The 17,641-nt window shown below is 40.1% G+C and overlaps 2 protein-coding genes across 7 annotated transcripts in view; one reads left to right on the top strand and one right to left on the bottom strand.

The window, feature by feature from the left end:
• Positions 1-5,118, top strand: part of LOC106742572 (formin-binding protein 1-like) — a 32,461-nt gene extending 27,343 nt beyond the window's left edge. For 4 of the 5 annotated variants that reach the window (XM_014615669.1, XM_014615670.1, XM_014615672.1 and 1 more), the window contains 2 exons: positions 327-463; positions 1,200-5,118. In XM_014615669.1, the coding sequence (XP_014471155.1) occupies positions 327-463; positions 1,200-1,357 (295 nt within the window). In that variant the 3' untranslated portion in view covers positions 1,358-5,118. The remainder of the gene's footprint in view (positions 1-326; positions 464-1,199) is intronic. The other variant, XM_014615671.1, reaches the window with a different exon arrangement.
• Positions 5,119-6,715: 1,597 nt separating this feature from the next.
• On the bottom strand, positions 6,716-16,907 carry LOC106742583 (leucine-rich repeat protein soc-2). 2 transcript variants are annotated; one of them, XM_014615687.1, is made up of 4 exons: positions 15,940-16,907; positions 10,165-10,308; positions 9,781-9,948; positions 6,716-8,802 (listed from the first exon to the last, which is right to left on the bottom strand). In XM_014615687.1, exons 1-4 carry the CDS (start codon positions 16,088-16,090, stop codon positions 8,639-8,641), a joined length of 627 nt encoding a protein of 208 aa, XP_014471173.1. In that variant the 5' UTR covers positions 16,091-16,907; the 3' UTR covers positions 6,716-8,638. The 2 variants fall into 2 exon arrangements, with proteins under 2 accessions (XP_014471173.1, XP_014471174.1); XM_014615688.1 differs by lacking the exon at positions 15,940-16,907 and adding an exon at positions 12,540-12,642.
• Positions 16,908-17,641: the final 734 nt, after the last annotated feature.

Here is a 17,641-nt window from a genome sequence, read left to right as displayed (position 1 = left end):
TACATTCGTTAATCTATTCAGAGATATTGCGACATTTGTAGGCTCTCATTGGATGGCTCTTATCTTATCGATAATGACAGGCACGAGTAACAGAGATAATATTTTCGATATTACTGTATGAGTTACTAGCTTTGCACACATTTCACAATTTGACAAATGGAGCCTTATCAACGGTAGATCCGAATCCAGGTCGCGATCTGGTCGCGTGCAACTTCTCTTCCAAGAAAATATTCGGCTTACAATGTCGGTCGGCATAAATGAGAGTAGACTAGACACTTCCACTAGACGAATAGCCACGGTTTTCGTTTTATGGTACTCATGCACAGTTCCACGAACAGCCCGGAATCTGGCCTCGGTGAATCGAGAACGTCATTACCCGGCAGCGGTGGTGAGGAGTACTACGTTGACGAGGTGGACGCGCAACCACCGTTAGGAACATGCCGGGCGCTTTATCCTTTCGACGGTAAGAGATAGAGAGTGAGAAAAGGAGAAAGAAACGTTCCTCTAAAACTTTCAATCGGATATATAGTTTAGTAAAGTAAAGAAGAATAACGAATAGTTGGTTTATTTTTGCTATAACATACTATCGCTACTTATACAGTCGGCGTCATGTATGCTGTATTACTTCCTAGTTTTCTGTTCGTCTGTTCGTTTTACCTGAACTTTACCCGGCCGCGCTAGTTCAAGAAATATACGCACGCTGAAGCGTGAGAATCTCGTACGTACGCTTCATACGCTTCAATGTATATGTAAATTTCTTGAAACAGTGCAGCCAGTTCAGCTAAAAAGAACAGGCCAAATGTTACACAGATTTACAAATAACAAGCTGCAACTATATTATTAATTATAGTGCCATTGCCTGTGTTCAAGAGGAAAAGCAGCTCAATGAGCGCTTAATGATTGATCCTGATTGATTCATTCATTCTCTTGGATCTATAACGGATCTAAAAGAATACTCTAGCCACAGACGATAAGCACTAAGCGATACCCATTGAGCTCTTTTGTCTGAACACCAGCCATTATGACTAGAGTTACTTCTACGATTTTCATTCTTGTGTGTTATGTATAAAGCGTGTGTGTATAATGTGTGTATGTATAAAGCTGAAAATTTAGTAACTTTTCATTTAAGGAATGGTACAACATATATGATGCCGTACATGTAATATTTGACGGGGATTTTAATTATTCTATTCTTGCAGCGACTAGCGAGGGTTCCATACCGATGTACGATGGGGAGGAGTTATACATGATCGAGCTGGACCAGGGAGACGGCTGGACCAGAGTTCGACGCATTTCGCAACCGATCGAAGGCTTCGTGCCGACTTCTTACATCGAGTGTCACCTGTACAACACTTAGCCGCTTCTAGGATGTTGAGAGAAGAGCGCGTGGCGCAAGACCGCTCGAGAGAGATTATTGTCGTGGGCTCGTGACGTTCGGCGCCACTGCGGACTCGGAGGTCGTGTGTTGGTCAAATTTCACACGGGACACCGGACACGTCAACGGTGGACAGCAGCAGGCTTAAGCGAAAACTATGTATCTGAACGGCGTGCTCGAAGGCACTCGGACAACCCGAAGGATCTCATCCAGAATTCTTGAGGACGCAACCGAAGATTCGCGGATCTCGCGAGTGGGTCGTACAGCCCGGGATGGTGAATCTTGCAAATCGTGGATCTTGAAATCGAGCGATTGAGGATTCGATGATGCCCAGCAAACGCCAACCAACAGTAATGTAACATCAATGTTATAATTCTCCATTCAACAATGTAAATGCAATATAACGCGTGTATTGTGTAACGGTTACATTGTTGAATGGAAAATTATAACATTGACGTTATGTTACTGTTAGTTGGTGTTTGCTGGGTGATTTGTTCACGGGCGCATGCGAATACGCAAACTGTTGACTTCCAGATGTGTAAATCTCGAGACCCGGTAAACATCGATTAACAGTAACATAATATCAATGTTATAATTTCCCACTCAACAATGTAAATGCAACATAACGCCTGTGTTCTGTAACGGTTACATTGTTGAGTGGGAAATTATAACATTGATGTTACGTTACTGCTAGTTGGTGTTTACTGAGAACGTTTGGAACGAGATACGTAAAGGAAGTCGAGAATTCGCTCGTCGATTGATCTTGCGCCTGTACTCGCAACATTGGGAATCGGGAAGTTCGGCGAACCGTGCGCATTCCAGGATTCACGATCTGCACGAGAGCAGATTCGTGGAAAGGATTCGCGGAGCTGTCGAGTTTCACGCGCGATAACACATCCCCGACGACGAGATCGCGTTCACCGTCGAACGTCACACGCGCAAAACCCCTCCAACACACGTCCCTCCGAATTCCCGATCGTTCGTTCGGTCGGGAATGAAGGAATGATATGCGAACAAAATGTCCCGCTTTGTGATCAATCAATATAAGCGTAATAGCGGTAGAATCGAGCTCATTCTCGGGCACGTTAGATCCCTAAGGATATTAGACCCTTGTCCGAATTAATCGGGGCGTCGTGGCTCTTCCCACGCGAAGATTAACAATTGTTGATTTACGATCGATTAACGATTGTGGTCTATTAAATAGTGATTATTCCATCGATTATCGTTGAACACATTAAATGTGTTATTAACACGACGGGCGTATATTATTTAAAATTACTCGTCTATTTTGCCTCGTTCCCCTAATTGCGCGTTGTTTTAGAAAGGCTTACGGCGACCTTATGTAGCCTTTCCCGCTTCTCATTCCGAAATTATTAGTTGATATCGATGGCTGTTAATTTTTTGTTATTAATTAGGAGAGGTTCGAAGCAAATACGCATTTTGCGCTATATTATTTATCGCAGGGAGGAACTCTGCACGCGAAGAGCCGCCATCGGTCCTGTGTCTCTTGCGTTTTTCCTTGCGTTTAGTTCGCGATTCGAGATTGCCGACCAATAACAATAGTTGTCGCATTAATCTCGTAGGAGTTTTGGTTTTGTATTTAGAATTACTGCGTACTGTCGCGCGCAGACTGTGTATTATGTTTTTTAACATGTAAATATATCCCTTTTTTTTTTTTACTTTGAAGTAACTCTCGTGCGAAGAACTGCGACGGCCCTGAGTATCCACCCACGGCAGGAGACTTGTAGAAATTCAGGCAAGGGTTTAATTCATACGTCTGTACAATAGCGTTATGTCCAATCATATGCAGATTCAGTTGTACGCATCTGAAACTCTTAACCCTTGAGCAGATACACAAGTAAGAACAGGTAAAACGTTTAATTGGTGCGATTATTAGTTAAAATCGCAATTAGCAGTAGGCATCGGGTTATCATTTTAATCACGACCGAAATAAATAACGAATTTTATGGAAGAATTGACCTCGCATGAAAATAGAAAAAAAAAGAATACAACGCGCGATATTCTTATCTTCCTTATTTTTCTTAAAGCCTGTACACTTAATTTCAATATGGACACGTTTATTCTGAATGCAAACTTCATTGAGAAAGAAAGTGTCCAAACTGAATTCCTGAGAATTAATCAAAAACAAGTTCTCCCGTTAGAGCATCGGAGCTGCGTCCTAAACTGTAGAGAAAGAAAACAATTGTCCGAACGTTGAAACCAAGTGTACAAGTTTTTCCATCGCTTCTGCGTCTGCGGCGATGCGTCTGCTTAAGGATTAAAGCACGAAATCTCCGAAGGATCCGACACTGAGACGTCGTCAGGCTGTCTGCTCGATGCACTCGCGGCTTCTCAAAACGTGTCCTCTTCGCGTAGCTGTGCACGAACGAAACATTTACGACCCCGTTGAAGAAAGTAAACTATCTTAGTATTAATAATCGCATCCCGCCTACTCGTCACTCGTAAATTAATTCGCGACTGTTGTAAGCGTCGCCGCACCGAAGTTTTATTCGTTCTTTTGTAAACTTGATTCGACGTCGTAAATGGCAGCCAGACTGTTCCGCCAACGGCCCACTGTCACGCTGTGAGAGCAAGAGACTGACCCTTGCCGGGGTTTCATCGTACTCGCTATCCGAAATCTCGCACTTATGCTTGTAATCAAAATTGCGAGGTCCGATGAAACTCCGGGAATCAAAAGTGTGAAATTAAGAATCGATCGTATAATTCGGAAGCTAAAATTCGCGGAGGACTCCGCGGGGAAGGAAATTGACATATTCACGCGTTCACATACGTTAGAATTTGCCAAGCCGAAAATCTTTCGAGCGGACAATCCTCGAAGATCCGCGAACTGCCGCGGTGCCGAGAGTTGTACTTTCACATTCGCCGATCCGGTGCGACGAGAAGTGAACTGCCTCGGCGAAACAGTCCGGCGCGCCGCGTTTATGAGGTTGCCTGAATGTGAATCTAGTTAGTGATAGACTTATGTAAATATCGCCAGGAATGCGGGAGCGGGAAAACGAAGCGAGTGGCCACTGAGCGTGCGAGTGCCAGAATCGATATTAAGCCGCGCAGGACTCGCTTTCGTCGCGGACAGAATCGCAGGTAAGATACCCCCGGAGAGATTCGCGCGACGTTACGGGAATTCTGGACTCAGATATTCCGAGAAAGAAGTCCACGCGAACGCGAAAGCCTAATTTTGTCGCGCGTTCGTCCTAATTTTGCGCAATCCGGGAATCGTGTAACCGTACTTTCTCGCGCATTGACAAAATGTATATGTATATATTATATATATATATAGATATATATATAGATATATATATAAATATATTCGGTCGTCAACAGGCGTAGCTTCACTATAGCTAGAGATATGCAAGTACACGAATGAACAAGATCGATAGTTCACCTACATTCATACACATACACACATACATACATACATATACACTCTTCCTGCTTTTCGTCGCGGCTGCTTCCGGTTCGTTAACGACGAAAGCAAGTGAAATGCTCGACAATTATGTTAAGACGATGAAATAACGGGCCGCTGTGTGCCCTGACGTTTAACTGTGTCTGTTCTATGTATATTTTGTGATTTTCTATACACGAACAAGTATTGTAGATAACTAATTCAGCGATTCATTATACTTGATTATTATTTTTATTATTATTATTACTATTATTATCATTATTATTAATATTGAGAAAATATAGGTACTAAACCAATGTAGCTGTTTCGGACACGTTAATCTGACTAATAATTGCGCCTCTCGATATCCAGATATCCTTCCCCTCGTATGTAAACGTTTGATTTTATTGTGTTATTATGTAAGAAATGTATATATTAGCTGTTGGACCTGTTCGTTTTAGTTACGCTTTTTGTACTTTTTCTATTTGAAGTGCTCACATTTATAGTCGGTATTAGAATAGTTGAATAGTTGAGTTCTGTTGTATAAGTAATTGGATTGAGTTTTGTATAAATCGTACACATAAAAATAATACAATAATACTTATTGAAACGAACATATTTATTAAATATAGTTATAATGACTATAGATATATATATATATATATATATATAATATACTTTGGACAGGAATATATTCGTTTATTTCGTACATTTAACGTTCTAATGAATTACATGAACCTAGAAATATTTTATATCTATTGTCGTTTATGTTATTTGTGTATAAATTAAATTAAGTTCTTTCTTTATATAAAATACAGAAAGTGCAAAAAAGTGCAAGCATAGGATCAAACTAGATAAAACCGGCTCTACAACGCATGCGCGACCGCCATGTTAGTCTCGCGCCGCGCCGTATCGCACTCTCTTATCCCATCATTGTTCCATATTTGTCGAGTCTTTTAGCGATTATATCTAAGTATTATCTACAAATAAGTATCGTGGGTATCGAACAAAATATCGGACAATCGTTGTATCATATTGATTCATGTCCACAATCGTCATCAATCGTGATTTTCCGTTTTGCAACTACGCGAGTGGGTTTCGATAAAATTGGAACTGTGCATCTCATTGGCGTGAAATTGTCACGGATGAAACTCAATGACGCGACGGCGTGGTTCGGTGAGTGAACTTCATGTGTAACTTTGCAAACTTACAGAAATAATTTTATCAAACTTTTTCTAATCGTCGAATTGCAAGCTATCTGAGAAAACCTAAGTTCAGAGAATCTTAAAAGCGCGAAAGTATTAATTGATATGAAAACATGAGGTGGAATAGTTTGGTCAAGATATAAAATCAAAAATGGATAAAATGTAATCTATCAGTTTTAAAGCGATTTTTATTTTTCTGAAAGAGAACCCAGTAAGCAAGAAATATTCAGAAATCAGTCTTGAAACATTAATTTTATGCGGATTTTATAAATATTTTGACATAATATTTTATAATTGTCTTTAACTGTTGTTTGATAATATAATATTCTTAAATATTAAAATCATAGTGTAGAAATATTATTTTTCATATTTGGATCAAATATTGTTGACGATGATATTGTATGCAACATTAAGAACTTCATATTTGGAAATGTTACGTGTTACAAGATATCACTTTATTCACGTAACGTTGTGTTAATGATTTTTTGTTTACTGGGAATAGTATTTTGTGGAGTCCTTCATTGATTCATTTTTTAATTTCGTGTGTCAACGGTTCGAATGTTCTTCGATACACCCGGTATGCTTATACATCTATTTCAGTAGATCAAGGTAGCATCGACCTTACATTCGTCAAAGTTCTATAACTGTACTACTTACGTTTCTATTAATGAACCGTTTTATATGTCCGAACGTACGATATACATACGAGGTAGTAAAATTAGCTCACACGACGACTTTTCGATCGTTTATTTTCTATAATACAGAATGTCGCAAATTTCTGTCTGACTAAAATCGTTCGTCTGTTTCATAAGCATTTCGCAGGTCCTATTTTCTCGTTAAAGTGGAAAATTGTATCTTATTTAATCGTGAGATACATCGTATGAAATTTTAACGACTGGTATATCGAGAGAACTTTATTATAAAAAAAGTCGTAGCATAGAATTCAGATTAACAGTGTCAATAACTTTTTTTTTATTAGCAATGTGCGAGTTATTTCGGCATGTTGCGAAAGTACGATTATGACTTAGAATACAAATTGCAATATAACAATCGTTGCAACTAAGACGTGGACGTTTAGTTCATAGACTAGGATTAAATCCTGCCAAATCCTGTAAGAAGGGAAAAAAGATGCGCTCTCATTTTCATACTATTATATCGCAATGTGTGTCTCACATTGTATTGAAATTTCTAAGGATTCCTTGGATGTATAAAACTAGAAATATATGAAATCTAGAATATCTTGTCAAATATCTAAAATCTAAAAAATCGCGAATCTAAAAATGAAAAGGATCCACGAATTGTAAGATCCATGAATCTGTAAAAATTGATCTGTAAGTCTACAGACCCATACATCCAAGGACGCTTGACTAGATAAAAAAAAGAAATAAGTACAGAAGGCTAAAACAAATTTCAGGTTATATAATCGCAATTCGTGCTGTGTTGTTTTCGCAAAATGCATATGATTTTATGCATCCATACAGGTGCTTTTGCGAAAACACGCGCAAAATTTGCATTGGCGAATTTGTAAATTTTTATCTCGCGGGACACCCTGCATCCATACGCTAGCAATTACTTAGTGGTGCTTCCGTCATTCGTCGCTCTTTTTCATGTTAACTTTTTGCACTCTTTGTTCCTGCACTTTATTTGTAATCGACAAATTTGTGTTGCACCGTTGGAATTTTCTTCACAACCAAATTAAAAATGTGTATAACAATTGAAAAGATAAAATTCGCATCTTTATTTTTATATTATTTCGCGAATAGTTTGCGAATGTGTAACATCAAATCACTTTGTATCAAATTATGCGTAAAAATTATATATACGTATATTATATATGCGTAAATATATATACGTAAAATAAAATATATATACGTAAAAATTATAAATGTCCCGTTACATTGTGTCGCGTCCTGTGTCATGTCAACAATGCTTGAGTGCAAAGAGTTAAATATTAAAGAGTGCAGAGCGGCATGTGTACTTAAATCGGCAGTCCGTAGCGGTAAATTGTCCATAGCGTCGACAGACAACAATTACGTTAAAAATATCGTCGACACAATATGCATTCATGGGCGACAGGCTATTTCAAGAATTCAAGAATCCGCAGATACAAACTTCCTTATCCGTTACTTGAAAAATATTTTAAGAATTCGAAATTTTAAACTTTAGAGATCTCCGATCTCCTGTAAGCCTAAAAATCTATGATTGCAAACGAGAAATCACACACGTTCCTAATATTTAAAAAATTGCAGAATTTTGGGACCTGGAAATCCTTGAATTCACTGAACGAAGTATTGAGACATCGCCGTTGTCGTCCACGACTCGTTTGCGTCGCGATAAAATCTAAAAATCCACGCGGTACAAAAGAAACACGAAGGATCGATCGATCTCTCCGCGAGATCGACGGCTGATCCGCAATAATAATAATAAAATACAGATCGCTAATAGCATTTACAAATACAATACAAGCGGACCGTTATCGACTGGCGATCCGCGCGGTCATCCGGTTATCACACACAGTCCGTCGCGTTATCACTGTACAAAAAATGTCGATACTACTGCTAGTCCGCGAAGTCTTGAGCAATCTTCGTCGAGAGGACGCGAGGACGGTCTCGTCCTTCGGCCGTCTTCCGCGAGATCGGCTGCTCTCGCGCAGGTTCAAACGTTCAGGTCTTCCCAACCCTCCACCTGCCGAGGACTCAGTTCGATCCTGATCCTAGACAGAGTGCCCAGGAGATCGTGTATCCTGGCCGATAACGGGTTCGCCTGGAGATCGACGAATTCTAGGACGGGTGCGTGCCTGAGTCTCTCCACGTCGACCTCTGCGAGAGCGAATAAGTGATGTGAATTCAGTGTGATCTCGAGAGAATTCGAGGACTCGAATTGAGAAAAAATGAATATTGTACATTACAAAGTCTTCCTACATAATATTGTAACATTTAATTTATTAGATTAGTCAACAAGTTCAATTTGACTTTCAATAAGTCACATACATATATTGCACACAAAGAAAAAGATTTCTTTGGATTTAATAAAATTTCTTTCGTTGAAACAAATTTGTCTTTTGGCATAAAGCGAACAAACGAATATTTGATTCAATAAATAGGATTATTCAATTTTTTAAACAATAAATATCTTTAAATCAAATAACTTTTTTTTTATATTTTCATCCAAACGTTACAATAGTTGTTACAAGCAATAAATTATTTGAAAGAAATAGCATATGTTAAAAAAATATTAAATAACTTCTTTGTTTCAACAGAACAATATTTAACATGTAATGAAATGAATTTCTTAAATTGAAAACGAAAGATCATTTTCTCTAAATAATACTGCTTTTTTAATCAAACAAAATATTGTTCACTTTAATCAAACGACATTTTTGTTCAAACAATGATATTTGATATTAAATTATGTTTGTACTAAACAAACACGTGTACTAAATTCAAAGAAACCTTTTTCTCTGTGCAGACAACGATACTGATGATTTTCTGCAGCTATAACGTTGGCGAAGGATCACAAATAACGATTGCTTGGTTGATAAATAACCTGCTTTCATTGAATGCAATGGAAAAATTGTCTTTAGAAATCGTGCCAGACTTTTTGACTGACCCAATCCGTTTTTACAGTCATACGATCATCTCGGTTGAAATCGATAATGTCGTTATGTTTGGATTGCGATCACAATCGTGGTGCATTACGTCGTCTCTGTGACACCTGTACTCCGTGCCGCAACCGCGTGTTGGCGGCTGATCAGTGCTAAAAGTGCCTTACGTAACGACAAGTTGATCGATACTGACCGATGATAAAATTGTTGTTGGCCAGGAGTCGTTTGAGCTGCGGCATCCGCCAGACAACAGGTGGTAGAGCGATGAAAGTGTTGTGCGAGATGTCGAGTCGTTCCAAAGCCTGCAGCTCGGCGAGTTCCTCGGGTAGCTTGCTCATTTGGTTGTGACTCAAATTCAGTTCTGCAAACGACAACACACAATGACACGCGTGAAATGCGACGTGATAAAGAAGTGATGCGACTAAATAACGACGTTCGAGAAAGAAAGAAAGAGAGAGAGAGAATCTATTTCGAAAAGCCGTGAATGGCGAGATACGTTATGATACGTTAGGATAAAACAGACGGACGTTAACTCGGAAGTATCTTATATTCGCGCACAATACAGTTTATCGCTCACCGGTAATCAGCGAGAACTTGACGGCGAATTTCGCCGGGATCTTCGTGATCACGTTTCCGGAAAGATCGCATCTTTTCAGTTCCGTGTGTCGCATTAAATGGTAGACCGCGTCCGGGATCTGCATGAGCTGGCACTCCGACAGGTCTAAGACATAAAATAGCAGAACATACAATTTCCTAAAAAATATAAGAAATGGTAGCAACTCGAATCGAAATCTTACTTCTATATTAAGTTTCCAACGAGGCACTATTGTGTTTCTTTAATATTACAAATGGAAATTTCGGTAGAAATTTCATACATTTTTTGATGGACAGTTTATTAATCTATCTAGTAACTGAGGAATAAAACTACTTGAGATTCCAAAGGTATAACGCTTTTCCTATAGTTACTACGCACAATCTGAAGATGCGAAAAATCTGCACCTATTTACTAAAAATTACGAAAATAAAACAATAAATGCACAAAAATATTATTCAATTTAATAAACGAGCTTGCTGCTCATGAAATGGGCAATTTTGGCCTAGAAGTACCCCTGAGTAAAATTTTATCAAATCCTTGTCTATTTCCTACGCGGTATTGTTTCAATGAAAATGCATTAATACTAGGCAGAACTAAAATTTCGATTCGGCAGAGCTCAACTCCCATTTGTAGCATCAAAGGAGCGCTTATTGTATTCCATTGATGCTATTGCCGTTTCCTCCATTTGGAGACTTAATGTAGAATTAAGTAGACATAATAAAATCTGAACTCGGGAATGCACGTGCGAAGCACTGTGATTTGAGGCATTGACATTTTTCTCAAACGGTTTACCGCGATTTCGTAATACTCAACAACACGTATCTTAATAATTGAATCCCGCAGATTGTGAAACTCGGAAAGATAGAGACTCTGCCGTCGCGGACATGTACACCGCGAGTATACGTATTTAGTTACGAACGCTCGGCGATTTGTTTCCTCAAAAGTTTTTTCGTTACTCAACAAAAATGGAAATACGCCAGTCTAGGTACATCATAATGGCTGAAAGTGCACTTAACGTCGGTACGAGTTTCACGCTTTCTCCGGCGCGGTTTCCAGCACGGAAGACCGCCGACGCTGACGTCAACTTGAAGCGGGAGCCGCGAGCGCGTTATGGAACAAACGTATTCCGCGTTATATATTTATCGATCATCGCGATCGTTATAACGACGGAGCGTGCAGTTCCGGGAGAATAATGAATACTGGAATTCTTAAGCGCGTTGTGCAGTAACTCGGCGCATAAACGTTGGATCTGTCGAATCTTTACAATCAATCAAATCAAACAAGCTTATAAACTAAACTAGCGGATGAGGAACTAATCTTTCTCGTATCTCTCGCGTTCTTCGCGCTGCTAATGAAATCTAGCACGTGATTTAGTTCGCGACACAACAGGGAGTGAGAAATTATCTCGCGTGGCGCGGAAGCGACGATGAATTGCAAATCCAAAGTGTACTCAGAGGAAATGATCTCCTTGGATTTAATATACGTGTTTGTTTGACTTGGGTTTGTTAAGCAGCACAATTTAATATCAAATATCATTTTGCTTGAATGAAAATATTGTTATTTCATTAAAATATGTTGCTGTTTGATAGAAAAAAACAGTGATATTTAGAGGATATATTTGGTTTATAACAAAAAAAAAATCAATTTCATTATATATTAAATATTGTAATGTTTGGATGAAAATACAAAAAAGAAATACATTATTTGATGTAAAGATATTTATTTGAGAAATCAAACAATCCTGTTTGTTAACCTTTTAATGGTAAGGTTAAGGTCGGATCTGGCTCCATGCTCTGTTTTGTTCACTTTTTATCTAATTAATGTGCAAAATGTGTAAAAGAAATAAATGATAGCATGAAATTTCTTTCTCTATTTATTTATAGATAAAATAATACAATAAAATTAGTATTAACTGACTTTAAATAATTGCAGCAAAACACTTTGAAAAACGCTTTGATGTTCCGAAAGTCCATCTTGCCATTAGAAAGTTAAATCGTTTGCTCCATTCCAAAAGACAAATTTATTTCAATTGAATAAATTTTATCAAATCCGAAGCAATCTTTTCCTCTGTGTACGTATCAACTGTACGATCGTGCGATCGAATTCCTCCGGACACGAGTATCGCGGCGTGTCGCTCTCGCACTTTCATAATTCCCGCTACGTGGTCGCGCATCAGCGCGACGTGAGTTACGAAAGCACGTGGAAAGCCCGAAATTCGCGACGGATTCGCCGCGCCGGATTGATACAATCGCCTCTCCGTCGAATCTCGAAAGCACCGAGCGAGATAAGTCGCGCGGAATCGTGCGCGGACGATCACGCACCGCTGAGCGCTTTCACCGAATTCTGCGATATTTTACCGAGATTCTCGGTCTCCTGCGCCTCTTCGCAGCGCAGAACCACTCTCGTCACCGCGTGCGCCATGTTGCCGTCGCACTGACTCACCGAGCGATCCAACTGCGCTCGAAACATTTATTTCCGCGCGCGTACTCTCCGAAATAAATCGCGCGACCTCGCGGCGGCCGTGATTTTCATCGCGCTCTTCTCGTAAACACGAGAAAATCGGCGGAACACGCGAGGAAAATCGAGAAAACGCGAGAACCTGCCGCGACGTAACCGTTGACGTTCACGCGCCATATAATCGCGCTAGTTGCGGAAACCGGAAGGCTCGACGTGTTACATTTTTTTCGTAAATGCTTGACAATTTCCCCCAGCCGACTGAAACTTTAGTTTCGCGATTTCATAATTATTTCCCACTGTTTCTCGACGAACATCGCAGCGACCGCGCTGGTTAGCGCTGGCGCGCGGTCGTTTTTTCTCTACAAAGTGGTAAAAGAGGCCCGATAGCAAGCTGCCATTTAAGGTCGCGCTGCCTTTATACGGAAACTCCTCGCATCGTAGACGCGTCTGTGCGTTTCGCACTGGAAAGTTCCTGCGTTTTTCGGATTCGCGAATCTTTCCCGTACGCGATGCACGTTTTCGGCCTTAATTCTAACACACGTCGAGATGAAGCTGTGTTTATTGTATCTGGAGCAACAACCAGGGTTTAACAAAGAAATAGTTCAATGAAATCAGCTTATTTCGATTAATATCTAATCTTGGGTAATTTTGACCTCCAACGTTTAATTGATTTCATATCGTAATTAAAATTACATTTGGATCCAACGTGGTAGTCGATCTTCGATTTGAAATTCTTATCGGCACTGTTTCCAGATAAAAGAACGAAGAATTCAATTTTCAGTTTTCAATTTTTTATGTTGAATTAATCTTCATTATAGTTTTGAAGGCTCCGAAAAAACCGATATTTTATTTTTCCGCGGATTTTTTCGGTTTTCTTTCCAAGGATAGAAAAATTCGTTTAGAAAAATTCGCGCGTGTTCGGTTAAAACCCAACATATTTACTTCTTTTCGTATAGAAAATAATCACGTGCACTTAACTGATGTTAAATAAAGTTAATTATATGTTAAGCAATAACATATTATCTTCAAAGAATTACAACCGAATAAATCATGAAGAAATGTATATTACTTGGGGGAAAAAGAAACCGAAGAAACCTGCGAAAAATTGAAAAATACCGGTCTTTTTTTAACCGTGGACTTGATATTTAATTCTCGCGAGCAACGCTCAGCTGACTGGTACAAATTTAGCGAAGAGGTGATGCGCCGCTATAGCTTCACCGACGTGCGCAAATCTCTGGACTATGTCAGCAGTTCCGGTGGAGTTGGAAACCGGTGATTTTCGAATTTGGATTAGGACCAAGAGAGGGAAGAAGAGATCTGGTAGTGGCCGGAGATCGCGGAGGCTGCATCGCGATTTTTAGTCCGCCGCGTTTCGGCCGCAGCGCACACCTATCGCGTTTACTACATGCGGGCGTGCAATAAAAAGATTCATAAAGGAGGAACAGCCTCTCGGCGGCATTCGCAATGGCGTAGATCAGCATTGCCAAGGCTCCGCTTTACTATTCCGAGATCGACCTTTCGCGCGTACCGGGTGTCCCGCGATGTACGCGCGCGACTGCTACGTGTTCCTCGCGAGTGACTCTCGCGCAAGAGAGATAGAAAGAGACAAAGACCGGATGCGCGTTGTATAACGCAATGTTTATCCAGTCAATTATCTATGCTGAAGTATGGTCGAAGCGAGCATTTCACTTTTATCCACGCTGATGCACGAGAAACGCCACCCAGTGCTTTATTTATCCGTTCCCGTCGTTCAATTCGTCATCATCGCCGTCTCCGGAGCTTCGTCTTATTTGAATTATCAATACGTAACAGAATTTTCTAACACGGCTCTAACCGGGCGGCGAACATTGTACGCCCGCTCTTAGCAAATTTTCAGTTAATTAATTACGTCAATTTCTACTTCTCATTATGAAACGATTGTTTTGTTAATTTACCTTTCTCCGTGAATTTGACCGAGTTCTATCATGACTAGGATCAACATCGCGGTTACGAAACAGCACGGAAATGTTCTCCGTCTGTCATATGATCAATTTAACGCGACGGATGCGTGATTCGTACTTTCTACAAAATTACACTGCAACTTTTTTCGTTGAGCCTTAACGGAAGATCGCGATATAAGATCTCTTTCTCTTCCTCTCGCGACAATTACAAATACACTTTTAATCGTCGTTTGTCCGCTCCCTCCTTTTCTTTCTTCACTGAAAAAAACGCACGCAACATTGTTGGCGAGAGAATGCGTATTTCGAATCTGATAGAAGGTGCAGGAAAGTTCGTTAGCCGCGTACAACGCGGACTTAGTCATCGATATCGCGCTAATATATCAGATAAGATAGACGAGAATACGTAGAAGAGGATTATTGTGATTTTGCTATCGCGATTTTTATATCGCTGTATATATGCAAACCTCTTTACTACCGCACAATTTGTTAATTGATTTACACAACGTAAATCTTTGCTTCGTAATGTTTGATCCGTCATAGAGCTTCTGCACATTTCAATCTGATCAGGAGATTCTTAATGTACCATCGACATTTACTATAAATTTTCAGTTCTTGATTTTCATCCAAATTCGAGTCGCAGACTTTGGATTTCTCGGAATTATGGCAAAGTTTTGAGTTCAAGATAGGATCTGTAAATGTTTATACGCGTTTTGCGGAACTCATGACTAATTTATAATGCGAAAGATTTTACGCCCGGATCGATTATTTTTAATGTTTTATGAGAATGAAATTATAGTCCATGCGAGATTATACGGTCTGATGAAAAGTGAAATATAGAAGTACTAGCGCATTAAGAGTAGCAAAAGCGATGGCCATCAAGGTCGTACGTGTACACGACTATACGGATAAGGTAAGGGTGGAAGTCATCTCGAATCAGGAAGTACCACGAGCATAGTGCATATATGGCGTTTACAAGCTTCGCTTCCTCGTTAAAAGCAATCGCCTGCATTTTATAGGTGACTTTAATTAGACGCCGTTGAATTTACAATATTGGAAATCTGCCAAGCCGAAGATCTTTCCACGCTCATCGTATCAAACATATTTGCGAAATTGACAATTATGTATTCCAGGATATCAAACTCGTGATGACAAATTCAAAGGATGCCTCGAAGGATCAGACGTCTTTCAAACATCTAATGGAAATTTCAATAATTTAGAATTTTTAAGCATTTCCAGAAATTGTTTGAAAATTAATTCGAAATTACATTTTTGAAATTTAAGGAGACATTGCAGAGTTCCTGACCCTCGCTTGGACGTTTGAGAGCAGTTTCGAAAATTTAGGGTGCTTCCCTTGACTCACCTAGATTACAATTATCCTGGGCCTCCTCGCATCGCGCGATTACCCTGATGATCGCGCGGCCAGCTAGTTGCACGCAGACCGCCATCGCGACATTTCTCTCGCCCTGCTCCTGTGAGATCTGCTGCTCGGTGTTGCACGCGGGCGGCCTCATGATGATTCTTTCTCTCCGCACTTCTCCTTATAACGATAGATTTAAAGTTTACGCTCAACAATTGCGCCGTTCGAGTGCAAGTTCGTCGGAAATCAGCGCCGATTTTCGCACATTCGTCGAAGAACTATTGTGTCCTTGCGGAATATTAAATATTTCAATTATAAAGTATTTAATATAATTTTTATGATGTATTTATCTCCCCTTGATTTCTCTGCGTCGTTAGAATTTTATATGAAACGAGCAATTGGTCGTTTTGCGTTAACAATATTTATCAACTAGGTAATTAGCTCGGTGATGAGTCACAAGGATCCAAGATCAGCACACGATAAGTTCACGTATCGCATATGTATATAGAATCCTTGGAGTATGTCCTTCTCTAGAAGATTACGCTAGGGAGTAAGTCCGACTGACACAAATTGGATCTCGTATCAAGACCCAAATAAAGAACGACGCGTTCTCCTATTGGAATATCATCCAAAAAGCTCCAAGAATCGCCGGTCTTCGACCTCTTCAACGTTCACCAGGACACCAATGGTCCTCCGTGATGTTTATGCGACTTCGCCAGGGTGACAAAATCCACGTCGATCGAAGGAAACGTCGTCGATCTGGATCAATCGAGTAACGCGAATCTCGACGGATCTTCGCGGATGAACTTCGCAAATCCTGCGGTCGACTTCCTGCGCGAATCGGTCGAGGGACAAAAGTCTTGCGAGTGACAGCTCGTCGGTATCTCGACGTATCTGAGGACCACTACGGCTCAACCACCGAGGCTCGTTTCAGGTAACTCCGTCTGGCACTAGAATGCAAGAGTACATGCGGTGCTATTTAAGCCTTCGCCATTTCCCCCACCCACATGAGGGAAGCGTCTCGGATCAGCTGACTACTTTGTGTGTATGTACTCTCCCTCTCTTTGTTTGAAAACAACTGCGACCAGGTGTATACGGCGCGACGTGCGATCTGTCAAATTCGACGTCGAGATTTCCGCGTTAGAGTCGCTTTAGCTTCGCGCCAAGGCTTTCCTGCCGCTTTAACGCTCGCGATTTCTTCACCGCTTTTGTTTAGATGTTAGAAGACGGATTGTCAATTAAAAATCGTCGATCGAAAACCGCGGAGATCTGTGCAGTTCGCCAAACTCAATGTCGACAATGTTTCGCCGCTGTCTCAGGACTTCTTAGAGCCGATAAAATTTTCGCGTTAGAATTGTGTTTCTTCGAACCTGAAGAAAACATTTCGACGATATGAACTGAAAATTGTTAAGATGTATTTCCGATGGAGGCTTTTTTTTCTAATTTTTTTCGGGACATCTTTGACATCTTGACTATTTTCTTCAATCCTGACTGTGATTTGTGGGTTATTTGGGGAACAGTAAAAATTTGATTTGACTGTAAAGTTTGATTGAATTAAGAGTGAGGCCTGAAATTTCCGTTTGAGAAAATAAATAAGGAAAGTATATATTCATGCGCAGCAGTTCTCTTTCTCAGTCACTTTACTGAGAAATTGAGAACACATAGAGTCACGAGTGTTCCCGAAATGATCCACGAATCATACGGC

This window comes from Dinoponera quadriceps, unplaced genomic scaffold, assembly GCF_001313825.1.
Source record: "Dinoponera quadriceps isolate SergipeBrazil2010 unplaced genomic scaffold, ASM131382v1 scaffold113, whole genome shotgun sequence".
NCBI classification, from domain to species: Eukaryota; Metazoa; Arthropoda; class Insecta; order Hymenoptera; family Formicidae; genus Dinoponera; species Dinoponera quadriceps.
The sequence above is the reverse complement of the archived record's forward strand: the minus strand, read 5'-3'. Positions and strand labels throughout refer to the sequence as shown.

Excerpts from the sequence above, each read along its gene's own strand:
- LOC106742583 (XM_014615687.1), bottom strand. The coding sequence starts at position 16,090 with ATGAGGCCGCCCGCGTGCAACACCGAGCAGCAGATCTCACAGGAGCAG. Across the intron at positions 9,949-10,164 it reads CAAGTTCTCGCTGATTACCG|AACTGAATTTGAGTCACAAC; the intron begins GTGAGCGATAAA and ends TGTCGTTTGCAG. Across the intron at positions 8,803-9,780 it reads CAACAACAATTTTATCATCG|AGGTCGACGTGGAGAGACTC; the intron begins GTCAGTATCGAT and ends TCGCTCTCGCAG.